This window comes from Lemur catta, chromosome 10 (assembly GCF_020740605.2).
Source record: "Lemur catta isolate mLemCat1 chromosome 10, mLemCat1.pri, whole genome shotgun sequence".
In the NCBI taxonomy this organism is placed as follows: Eukaryota; Metazoa; Chordata; class Mammalia; order Primates; family Lemuridae; genus Lemur; species Lemur catta.
This window is the reverse complement of record NC_059137.1, coordinates 59871601-59884160: the sequence shown is the minus strand read 5'-3', so window position 1 is coordinate 59884160 and position 12560 is coordinate 59871601. Positions and strand designations below refer to the sequence as shown.

Sequence of the window (12560 nt, the reverse complement as noted above, 5' to 3'; positions counted from 1 at the left end):
GCTGACGCCACGGCACTCACTCTAGCCTGGGTAACAAAGTGAGGCTCTGTCTCAAAAAAAAAAAAAAAAAAAAAATGGCTCTAATGGCTCATAAAAATGCCATCCTTGAAGTATTAGACTCCATATGCCACCCCAAAATATCCCACTTTGGCATAAGGATTATTTTGAGCTGAAGGCAACTGAGAAGTAGATACTGAACAAAAAAATCCCTCTGCTCTCCCCCTATTTGCCTAAAAGCAGGGCATAAATTTACAAAGGTGTCCCACCTCCCCTTTCTACCGAAAAGGAAAAAGGTTGATCACCAAAGACAACTTTAAATTTTTATCAACCTGGTGACAGCACCAGAAGAATCTACATAACAAACTTTAATAAGCTTTACCTATCATTGATTTGCCTTCCTACAATCTGCCACCCTTAAAGACTCAAGGTCCTTTTCCTTTGTCCTGTCACTTCACCAAAACCATACTGTTCTTTGTTAAAGATGCTATATAAGCCAGATTTCTAACCCAACTCTTTCAGATTTACTCATTTTCCCTGGGTATCTCCCATGTATACATGAGTTATACATGTCAATAAACTTCTGTTTGTTTTTCTCTTCTTAACGTGTCTTTTGTTACAGGGGTCCATCTCAGCTAAAAACCATGAAGGGTTGAGGGAAAACTATTTTTCTTTCCCTACATTTGTTTCTGATTCTTGTACATATATCTTTCTTATACAATGTTCTTAAGCAACCATGGTGTTTATTTGCCCATTCCTAAAATTTAAGCATCATAATTGTGAGCGTAGGTTGACACTTATGACTACTTTGACATGAACATAAGACCACTGGTTTCCCCAGCACACACAAAGGTACTTCTGTCTTTATATAACAAATGTGTGTATACTGATTTTTGATAAAGCAAATTACATTCTAAATGCAATAATTCTACATGTTCATATTGGGTCTGCTATAAGTTTAGGCAATCCAGAAGTATTAATATTCAATAACAGTTAATATTCAATAACAGCTAAAATTTCCATGCCAGGTGCTGTTCTTATATTTGATTTATATTTAATCCTCCAAGGAAAGTATTATTATTTTCTCCATGTCACAGAGGAGAAACTGAGAAAAGAAGAGGTTAAGCTATTTGCCAAAGGGAGCATTAATTACACTCTAATACTCTCCTTCCTTTCAAAGGTAGCTGAAAGAACTGACTGGCCAGGAAATTCAGCATCTTATCCTGGCTGTCTCTGATCAGCAGTGATCAGCTAAATTTATCCCTGTGTCAAACGAGGGGGTTGAGCCAGCTGCCATCTCAGATCTTATCTACTACTAAAATGCTACAGTACCATTGTAAAATGCTATTTTCTATTCTTTCCTTCTTATAATCTCTTTAACTACTGAAAAAATATTTCTGTGGAATATTATTATAATAAATGGAAGTTCAATTTGGGGGATTCTCATTCATTTGACAAATATTTATTTGTCAGGCATTGTCATAACATCAAGTATTCTATTTTGCCAAAGTATTTTCAGAGCAAGATTTATGGATTATTTCAGGTACTCTAATAGTATGGCACCCTCAGTCGACCAAAATTCTCACTTTACAGGTCAACAGAAACTGCTAGAGAAGATACCCTCCAAGCCATGCATCCCTGAAGACAGGGACTATCCTTGATCCAGTATCCCCAAAGCCTAGTACAACACCCAGCTAAGTAACACCTGAAGTGGCAGAACTCAACTCGAAGACATATGGACACATGCAGTCTGGTAATACTGACAGGCTGCTTCAGTCTACCAGAAACACTCCAAGTCCTGTCATTGGGCTGCTGGCATTAATGTTAAGATAATAATAATAATAAACCACTTAAGAGACTACTGAAAGATCAGATCCTAAACTAAATGATACAAGTCTAATTATCCCACCTTTCATCACAATGAAAAAAGGTTTGCCAAAAAAAATGGTCACCACAATTGTCTAAGCAGCTTGGGGTTATGTTAATAAACATTCTGGACTGCGACTTCAAAATGACAAAAAAAAAAATAGGTACATACCTGGTGAGTTTGCCACTGAGTCAAAATGACAGTTAGCCAGGATAGCATGCTGGGCTCCATCTCTAGGTTCCAGCTTTACCACAACATTGGTGATGTTGTCATAGTAGCTTGTAAAACCTCCCAAAAAGTCAATGCTAAAAGAACCTGTAGGCCGTTGTACATCTACTGAAATCTTGTGAAGGCTGTTGCTTTGCACTTCAATCAGTTTAATCTGTTCCAAAAGGTAGTGCACCGTCAGAATTTCATTTTCTGGACTTCCTGTAGTCCTGGGGCCAATAGATGTTATGTGTTCAAGATAATCCCTGGAAGCAACCAAAAGAATGATGACGACAAAGGAACGCAGGCTTAAAAATAACACTTAGCACAGAGCAAATTTTCCACTACACTCCCCTTCCTCCCCGCAAAAAGCTTGGTTCTTTGACTTCTCATTTTAAAAGACTGCCTTTTACTATTTCAGATATGTTGTGAAAACCACTTGCAAAGTTCCACCATTTTATTTTGCCTCCCATGACTTGATCCCCTTTTTTCTCCACTCACCGCACTCTCAACTTCTCCCCATTTTAAATCCATACAAAGGCTAAGAATTGTATTCAAACTGTGTGTGACTGCCGAAGGCTAAGCAGGACAGGATATAACTTCATTGTGTCATATTCCTGGGGTTATTAATTCTGGGTCACTACTTCTAGTAGCAGAAATCAATCCAAAGACAATCAAGAGGTTAAATAAGAAACGAAAAATTTCTGATGATTAGGAATGGACCCAGCCCCCCTAGTAATTTAGCCCAAAACCAACTCTACCCCTAATGAAAACAAATTTTTTTTGTCTTTTAACTGCCTTCCAAGTGGAGAAAAGGGGGGATGGGGGTGTCCCAGAAAGTCCTTAAGAAAATAAGCTTTCAGCACTTTGTGTTCAAAGAAAAAGTTTTTAAAACAGTGGCTGTTGAAAACTTCCTGCTAGTTTATGATTGTATGAGCTTTCATACACTTGGGTTACAATACCTTTGACAATCACCTGTCCTAGAATACTTAAAGGTCTTTATTTAAAAAAAAAAAAAAAAAAAAGTCAAACCTTACAGTCACTAATCCAGAGGCCCAAAGACAAACTGCAGGGATCTGAGAACTTTTCAAACTTCATGCGAAATTTTGATTGAGCGCTGTGCCAAGGAGGGCCTCCATAGCTTATGAATTTGGGGATTGTGACCCTCAGAAAGTGAGAATACTGCACTAGGCGCTTCCAACGCCCCCCACCCCAAACCAACTCATAAAACGGTCCAGGTACACAAATTTCACTCCCCATTTCATTTGGCAAGCAGGTGTGCAAACCAAGGTAAAAAGTGGAAGTTGTTCCATAAGATGAGAGGACGACTAACAACCATCTCCACAGAGCAGAGAGTGGGTGCAAAAGCACGCTCAATTCACCGAACCACCCCTAAGCTGCACCACGAGTTTAACCAGGAGCCAGGCAAACTCCACGTCCCAGTAATTCAGACCCTGGAAGAAGGACAGGCAAGGCCACCCCTGCCACGTGCAGCCCGGGAGCCCCAGCGGTCCCGCAGGGGCGGGTGCACACCGGCGCGGTGCCCCGGCGCCCAGGCAGGAGCCACAAAGGGACGCGCGGGCCATGCCAGGAGGGAGCGGCTGGTACCTGGCTTGGCGCGCGTCGAACTCCCCGCGGTGGCCAGTGGCCCCCCGCAGCACGAGCTGCTGCAGCGACAGCTGCACAAGGGTCCGCAGCGCGAGCAGGTAGAGCGCGAGCCCCAGCGCGGCGCGCGCCTCCGACAGCCCGGTCCCCGCGCCCCGGCTCGCGCCACCGCTACCCCCCGGGCTCCTCTTCCGCGTCCCCGCGCCGCCTCTGCCGCCGCACGCGTCCACCAGGGGCTCCTGCGCCGGGGCCTCCCTCTCCGGCGGCGGCGCGGCCTCGGGTCCCTCCCGACGCTCCCCTCCGACGCGGTGCCGCCTCACAGCAGCTGACTCGTAACCCCACTCCATGGCCACCAGCCTCAGCCGCCAGCCCAACCGCCCCAGCCCGCGACAGCCCCGGCAGCCGCCACCGCCGCCGCCGCCGCCGCTGCAGCGCCTCCTAGTGAGCGGACGGAAACTGCAGAGGGCCAAACTTCTTCTGATTGGCCGTCCTGCCTCGTCGCGACCCAGCGCCTCTGGGCGGACCGCGGGGCTGGCACCGCAGCAGGACGGACCCAGGCTGGGCGCGGTGGGTGTGCCATCTCCTGCAGGCCTTTCCCAGCCAGGTGTGGGACAGAGATTTCCAAACGGGAAGACACTCATAAACCTAGAAACCTGCAGCCCCAAACAGGAGGAAAGTGAGAGATCACTTTTTAAAAAATGCACATGGCTCTTATGGTGCACCAGACAGATGAAAAAGGCAATGGCCCAACTTTAGAAAGGTATAGAACAGGCTTTAAAAAAAAAAAAAAAAGTGGGCTCTTGGCACTTACAATTAGAAATAGGACTACTCAGAAGAGGCCCAACCTATTGCTTTCATATGCATAATCTAATCAGATCATAACCTTGTGAGATAACCAGCGCTATTACTGTCTCCATTTAACAGATAAAGAAAAATAATAGCTATTATTTATTGAATACCTGCTATGAGCCAAGCACTGTCCTAAGGGCTTTAATACACTATCTCATTTAATTCCCATGAGAATCCTGAAAAGGAAGCGTTTATATTCCCATTTAACAGCTGAAGATCCTAGAGGTAACCGATGAAGAATTTAAATCTAATTTCATGGGCTCCTAAAAACAGCATTCTTTTCCACTACTACTATGGCTCTATGGAACTGAAGGTTCAGAAAAGCTATTCTTCCCTCGACATCGTCTGCGTGGTTAAGGTGCAGACACTTGTGATTAGTCGTCTTCCTCCTCGTTGGTACAATGAGCCTCTCTGCTTCAAGGTTCTGTGTCCTCAGCAAGGATTTAGTGTAGAGACCAACTGGGAAAGCACACTGCAGGATTTTGACTTAGCACATATGTCAGATTTCCTACAATGCCCTCTGAGTCTGCTCCTGCCTACCACTCAGGCTCATCTGACACCAGGATGCTTATTTCTGGCTCTCCAGCCACACTGGCCTCTTTCAAAGACTTCCTGCACACCATCTTTTCTTTTACAATGGATCTTTTAACATGATGTGTGAATTACCTGGAATGTTCTTCCCTCCCCTCATTGCCTAGTTAACTTCTATTCATCCTGCAAATCTCGGTGTAAATGGTACTTCCTCAAGCAAGAGTCTCCTAATCTAATTAAGCCTGTTTCTCCTATTTGTAGGCTCTGGTAGCACCATGTATGCACGTGATTATTTACTGTCTCCCTCATTAGACTATAAGCTTCGTGAAAGCAGGAATCATGTCTGGTTTTGCTCACCATTTTATTCCCGGCTCTTAACACAAAGCATGATACATAATATGTAGTCAATAGATATTTCTGGAATGAATAAATGAAAGCATAACAACTTTATGGTGGCAGCAGCATCATTTTAGCTCTATAAGATCTTTTCTAGTCTATAAGCTCCATGAGACCGAAGACGATGTCTATCTTGTTTATTAATCACTGTATATATAGTGCTTAGCTCTATGCCCAGACTATGGTCATAATCCAATACCTATTTATTGAATGAGAGAATGAATATATGTTGTCTTTGAAAAGAATCAACTATCTTACTATTCTCTTCCCTAAAACCCTAGACCTTCCATCATCTTTGGAAGATAAGACCTCAGAATTGACTCTGATTGACTCACTGTGTCCACCACTATCTAACAAGATGTGGAGGTTTCTAGTTCCTAGAGGAAAGGCACAAAGGTTTCATGGTCTTTTATGGCTTACTTATTTTGTGCCATCACTTGTTGGGCTGGGTGGGTGTCAGAAAACCTAGGGACAAATTGCAGCTGTCAAGAACTATGAGGCCGGGCGCGGTGGCTCACGCCTGTAATCCTAGCTCTGGGAGGCCGAGGCGGGTGGATCGCTCGAGGTCAGGAGTTCGAGACCAGCCTGAGCAAGAGTGAGACCCCGTCTCTACTAAAAATAGAAAGAAATTATCTGGCCAACTAAAAATATATATACAAAAAAATTAGCCGGGCATGGTGGCTCATGCCTGTAGTCCCAGCTACTCGGGAGGCTGAGGCAGTAGGATCACTTAAGCCCAGGAGTCTGAGGTTGCTGTGAGCTAGGCTGATGCCACGGCACTCACTCTAGCCCGGGCAACAAAGTGAGACTCTGTCTCAAAAAAAAAAAAAAAAAAAAAGAACTATGATACCAAGTAATTCACTTGAGCTCTCTTTTTCTGAATGGATAATGTATATTAAGCATTTCTGACAACATCCCATGGGAAGCAGTGTACTGCAATGAAAAAAATGCTTGGCTGTTGGGGTCAGGTAGATCTGAATTCCTGGATCTGGTACCTTTAATACACATGGCATTATTCAAGTTACAATCCAACAGAGTCCTTGTGTGCTTATCTGTGATAATGGAGATAATGCCTGCCTTAAGGGCTTCAGTGAGGATTAATCAACTAATATGTGTCAAAGATCCTCATACAAGTTCTCATTAAAAACTATTTTCCAGAATTTTCCTTCTTAGACAATCCTTTGCAGATTAGATTAAAAGCCCTAGGGGGTAGAACTTATTATCATAGAGTTCTTAGAAGGCAGTTTTTCTCTAGACTGTGTAAACTATGGTATTCACATTTTAATATTTTAAAGCTACCAGACATTGGATATCTACTCTGTGTCAGATACTGATCAAGATGGAGAAACAGAGAGAAAAACAATTCAATATTTCTACCTTCACAGAGCTTACACTCTAATGAGGAGACAAGCACATGTGTGCATGAATAAAATGTCAAAGGGTTAGGTGCTATGAGGAAAAATAAAGCAGGGAGTGGAGAGTGACAGAGGCTGCTGTTTTATTAAAGTGATCAGGGAAGGTCTGTCTGAGGAGATGACATCTGAGATGACCTGAATGAAGTGAGCAACAGGGCCACATAAGCCTGGAGAATGTTCCCTCCAGGCAGAGGGAAATGAGCTGGGATGTTCGGAAGCAATGTTGAGTAAAGCATGTAGCTAAAGCATGCGCTAGAGCCTAGTAGAGGTAAGGTGAGAATAATAGGCAGAGGTCAGCTCGGGGAGGACTTCCTGGCACAGCAAGGACTTAGGGTGGTTTTGCACAGTGAAAGGTCATGCTCCACGTGATCTTTTATAAGATCACCCAGCATCTCAATACTGGGCAGAGCAGCACAAGACCGCATCTAGATCATATAAGCTAATCAAAGACTGTGATAATGTTTGGCCTTTGAAATGCTTGAAGCCACTTTGATTTATAATTTTATTTGTGTGGAAAGTAGAAAACAGTGAACTGAAAGGTACTCTGGTTCCCACATATCAACTTGCTCATGAGGATGAGATAAATGTCAAAGGCTTTGGCTGCCCCATCCGGTGAGCTATTGATCGCTGGACTTGAGTCAATTACATTTTTCTTGGCAAACAATTATATTTTTCTTGTGTGTCCCTTTATGACAAAGTGAGAGATAGACTGACCAACAGGCATGGAGATGTCTGTCCCATGTCCCTTCTATCTTGCCATCTCTCCAATATTTCCTAGTAACTTGGTCAAGGCAAGTAGAAGGGCAAATGAGCTGTCAGGATTCCCATGAATTGCCAGTTTCTGTTTTCCATCATTGCATCACCAATGTGCCTTAGAAGAAAACCATGCCCTGTGTGCCTCCTTCCGTGGAAGAGGGGATACTAAGGGCACTTGGTAAAGTTCTCTGGCACTGACATTGGCAGAAGGATGCCTTTTACCTTATGTTACAGTGACATTCAAATCAAGTGAGGTGCCAAATCAAGAGGTGAGAAAAAAATCCAAACCAGTTGCAAAAGAAAGAAGCAGATGTCAAAACCTGACAGGCAGAGCAAGTCAAAAGATTGCAAAACTGGCCAGGCACGGTGGCTCACGCCTGTAATCCTAGCACTCTGGGATGCCAAGGCAGGCGGATCATTTGAGCTCAGGAGTTTGAGACCAGCCTGAGCAAGAGCGAGACCCGGTCTCTACTAAAAATAGAAAGAAATTATATGGACAGCTAAAAATATATATCAAAAAAAAAAAAATTAGCCGGGCATGGTGGCTCATGCCTGTAGTCCCAGCTACATGGGAGACTGAGGCAGAAGGATTGCTTAAGCCCAGGAGTTTGAGGTTGCTGTGAGCTAGGCTGATGCCACGGCACTCTAGCCTGGGCAACAGAGTGACACAATGTCTCAAAAAAAAAAAAAAAAAAAAAAGATTGATGCCTTCCCCCTCAAGATCAGGGATTTCAAAAAGAGATCTTGGGTAAATATTGCAGATAAGTACTTTTGCCTACAGCCAGCTTGTATGTGCTCACAGAGGAGTATGAAGGTGGGCCAGCTGTGTTTAAAGGGCCATAGATGGAGCTCATGTCCAGGTTCAGGGGACACCATTAGTTTTTTATTTTTGGTTTTTTGTTTAGCTCCCTTATGGCTGAAGCTGGGGCCTCAAGGTGCTGCTGGACAATCAGTCTTTCTAACTATGAAGCTTTGAAATGGAACATTCAGGAGCTGGTAATGATGGTCAGCTACAGGCAACACCTCCAACAAGCCAGACAACCTGGAGCTGGCAGTGCTGCCAGGAAAGGGCATCCCAAAAAGCACATAGGCCAGATCTGTAAACCCGCCTTTTTTCAGAGTTTTTCTGCCCCCATGAGCTGAGCTGTCCTAAGAGCTTAGGGAGAGAGTAATGGTGCCCCACTCTTCCCTCCCCCTCAAAACCCGGGTTGATACCTTCTGCTCTCTAGTTCCCTGTAGCTAGATGGACACAGAGGAGTGAGAAAACAAGTCCAGCTGCATTGCTAGCTGAAGTCACCAGGTCACCTTTTACTATTGCCAATTAGAAAAGAGATTCCAAGACTTTTGGAAACAAATGTAATTGAAACAATATTGGTTCTTTTTTTTTTTTTTTTTTTGAGAGATGGAAGTCTCACTATGTTGCCCAGGCTGGACTTGGACTTAAACTCCTGAGCTCAAGCAATCATCCCACCTCAGCCTCCTGAGTAGCTCAGACTACAGGCATGCACTACTGCACCCCACCAAATTGGTTCTTTTGGAGAAAAAATAACCAAATTGAAACTTTATACCATATTACACATCAAAAAAAAAAAAGAAAAGAAAAATCAAGTAGAATTCAGAATCAAGCATAAACTACTTTTCACTATTACAGAAATAAGGTGAATATAATTAAATAATTGTAATAATTAAGACTCAAAATAGATAAGGACTCTTTAATCCAAAAAGAAGTAGAAAACATCGTAAGGGGAAAAACAACATGCTGCACAAAACTGAAAACTTCTATACATCAAAAACAGTCATCAAAAGAGCTAGGTGTGGTGGCTCACACCTGTAATCCTAGCACTTTGGAGGCTGAGGTGGGAGGATCTCTTGAGCCCAGGAGTTTGAGAACAGCCTGGGCAACATAGCGAGACCCTATCTCTATAAAAAATAAAAAATTATCCAGGTATGGTGGTGCATGCCTGTGGTCCCAGCTACTTGGGAGGCTGAGGCAGGAGGGCCGCATAAGCCCAGGAGTTCAAGGTTGCAGTGAGCTATGATCCAGCCACTGCACTCTAGCCTAAATGACAGAGAGACCGTGTCTCAAACAAATAAATAAAAACAGTCATCAAAAATAATGAAAAGTCAAATGACAAATTGGGGACACAATTTTCAACAAATTTAAAGCAAGACAATGATGTACTTTATTCTCTCTATATATATGTATGAGTGTGTATGTGCATGCGTGTGTATATAAAAATTAGTAAAAAAATACCAATGTCTCAATAGAAAAATATGTAAACAGTCACTCTTAATATCAAAGGAATGCATGTGAAAATAGAGACCATTTTTAACTTATCACATTGAAAAGTTTGTCAATTTATAATATGCACTGTTAGCAAAAGTTTAATTAATAGGCATTTTCATATTATGTAGGTGGGATACACATTGGAAAGACCTTTCTGGAAAGCAATTATGCAAGATGTATCAGGAGCCTGAAAAGAATTCATGATTTTTGATGTAGTAATTTCACATGCAGGAATCTATCAAAGATGTGATTAAAGAGAGAGAGAGAGAAAAATGAAAAAGGATGCTCATCTCTCAAAATCAAATATGTGGAAGTGACTTCATTCAGCATATAAAAATAAAGGAAAAATTAAATAAATTATGGTACAGAGTTAGGAACATCATGTGGTATTAAATATATAATTAACAAAGTCTCTTTAATAATGTGGGTGAAATGCTCACATTATAAATATTAAGAGGAAGAAGAAATAAAGATACAAAATTGAATAGACAAGAGTATACTAGTGATAGTAAATATGTGGAAGGAAATACACTGAAGCAATAACGGTGATTATCTCGGAGTGATTTTTTTCCACCTCTTTACTGATTTCTCTATTTTTGACCTTTTCTACCAGGAGTTCAGCATTCCCTTTAAGAAGCACGAGCATGACGTCAGGCTCCCACAGCCTGTGCCTAGGAAGCACTTCCCTGTGGAGCACCGTCATGTTAATCCTTAGGAAGGATTAATCAGTTTATAAATCGATTCCAACATGGATGTGATCCAACAGGGGAATGCAACGTCAAAAAGCTAATCTCTGGCCCCTATTCCTCAAGCACATCTCTAGACTAAAATGTTTAGTAAAGATTCAGTAATTAATCAATTGCTGAACCAATAAAAAACAATTAAGAGAATTTTCACTTAATTATCATTCTTTAAATTCAGCCTGTGGCATGGGAGAAGAATTGGTGCAAATACTTTTAAAATGGCTTTGGATTTTGAATTTTCTTTTCCCTCCTTCATAGCGCATTCCTTGATTGGAGGTGAAGAACCCAGCAACCTTGGATGTCTCTAGGGATTTAGTTGAGGCTTATACACCCAAGGCTTTGTTTGCATTTCTCCACTGAGCTGCAGGAGCAGGTGAGTTAGGACAGAGGGAATGACTCAGCAGTTTGGGGGCTGGGGGAAGCTGACTCATGTGGATTTGTTCCAATGCTGAAACTGGGTTGTTTTAGACTACTAAAATATTAACGAGTGTGTGCATTGCCAGAACTCAGCACATCTAGGAGTGCACCCCCAGAGACCCCATCTCTTCCTGAAGCCGTGCTCTAAGTAGCTGTCTCCTACAGCCCCATGAACCCCTCACACAGGCTCTGTGTTCTGGACCGGTTTCACTTGGCCTTCAGGCTGTGTGACCTTCTTCGGGTCCTTGCTAGCCCAAAATAGCCCCAGCAGCTGCTGCTTTTCCAAGATGCCCAAAGGTGAAAAGAGACAACAGTGGATCCTGTATGAAGATGACAAATATCTCTCAAAAATCTTGATGAAAATGGCAAATACCTCTCAACGTGTGATCTGAGGACCACATAACATGAGAATCACCTGGGGACCTGCTAAAAAATCATCTTCCTGTGTCCTGTCCACCTACTGCATCAGCCTCTCTAGAAGTAGGATCCTGTAACTTGTGATTCCTGCATAAGCTAAAATGGTAAACCATGGTGTAGTCGAGGGTCTTCCACGTCTGGTCCACAGTCCAAGAGGGCATATAGGCCAATTGTGCTGAAACCTGGGCCAGATCGCCCCTCCTTCAGCTTTATGCATGTCAGGTCTGCGTTGCCATCTTCTCCCTTACTGCCCATGCCCACTCAACCCCCTCACCCCCTGCCATGGCCAAAAGAACTATGTAGCACCTTACCACACCATGTTGGAAAACAGGGATGCAAGAGGCAGTCCAATGCCGTGGTCCAGCACATGGGTGCTGCACTCAAACCTCTCAGTATGCACTGTTCAACCACTCACCTGCTGTGCAACTGCCAGTGAATTACTTAATCTTGCTGTGCCTCAGTTTTCCCATCTGAGAAGTGGGACTAATAGGGCTGTCATGAGGCCTTATACCAGCAAGAGTAAGAGCCCAAGATGTATCTGCTGTTGCTATTATTCTGTGGTTGAAACCTTCATCTACATGGCATTAGGAAGCTGGGGAGATAACATCTTCCAAATCCTCCAATCACTCCTCTGTCTTTGGCTAGGTGAGCGAAAAGAAATGGAGAGTGCTTGGCCAAATTCTTTTATACCAGTCTAATTTAAAGTTGCTGAAAGGCAACTTGAGACATAAGCCTGAGGGAAACTTGATTTATATCTTTACTTAAAGGGTAACTGTTGAATTACATGTAACTGCTCTGCTCTTTGCTCTAACCCTAGAAATACAGCATTCTTACCTACAGGTATGTGCCTCTTTCCTGCTACCTTCTTGGTGAGAGATCTTGTAAAAAACCTGTTTTCCTATCTCAAGTCTTAGTGCCCTTTGGTACATTAGCAATGAATGAACAGAAAGCCAGAAGTACCAAGAGTAGGTTCTCTATTTTTTTTAAATAATAAAAACTTGTTTACAATATGATTCAGCCATAAAAAGGAATGAAGTACTGATATATATTACAATGGGGATGAGACTCAAAAA

General features: G+C 42.8%; 1 protein-coding gene across 1 annotated transcript in view; it reads right to left on the bottom strand.

The window, feature by feature from the left end:
* The window catches only part of ERMP1 (endoplasmic reticulum metallopeptidase 1), a 51568-nt gene extending 47452 nt beyond the window's left edge, over positions 1–4116 (bottom strand). The window contains exons 1-2 of the mRNA XM_045563873.1: positions 3680–4116; positions 2036–2337 (exon numbers count right to left, since the gene is read on the bottom strand). Of these exons, the coding sequence (XP_045419829.1) occupies positions 2036–2337; positions 3680–4023 (646 nt within the window). The 5' untranslated portion in view covers positions 4024–4116. The remainder of the gene's footprint in view (positions 1–2035; positions 2338–3679) is intronic.
* Between the last annotated feature and the right edge of the window lie 8444 nt (positions 4117–12560).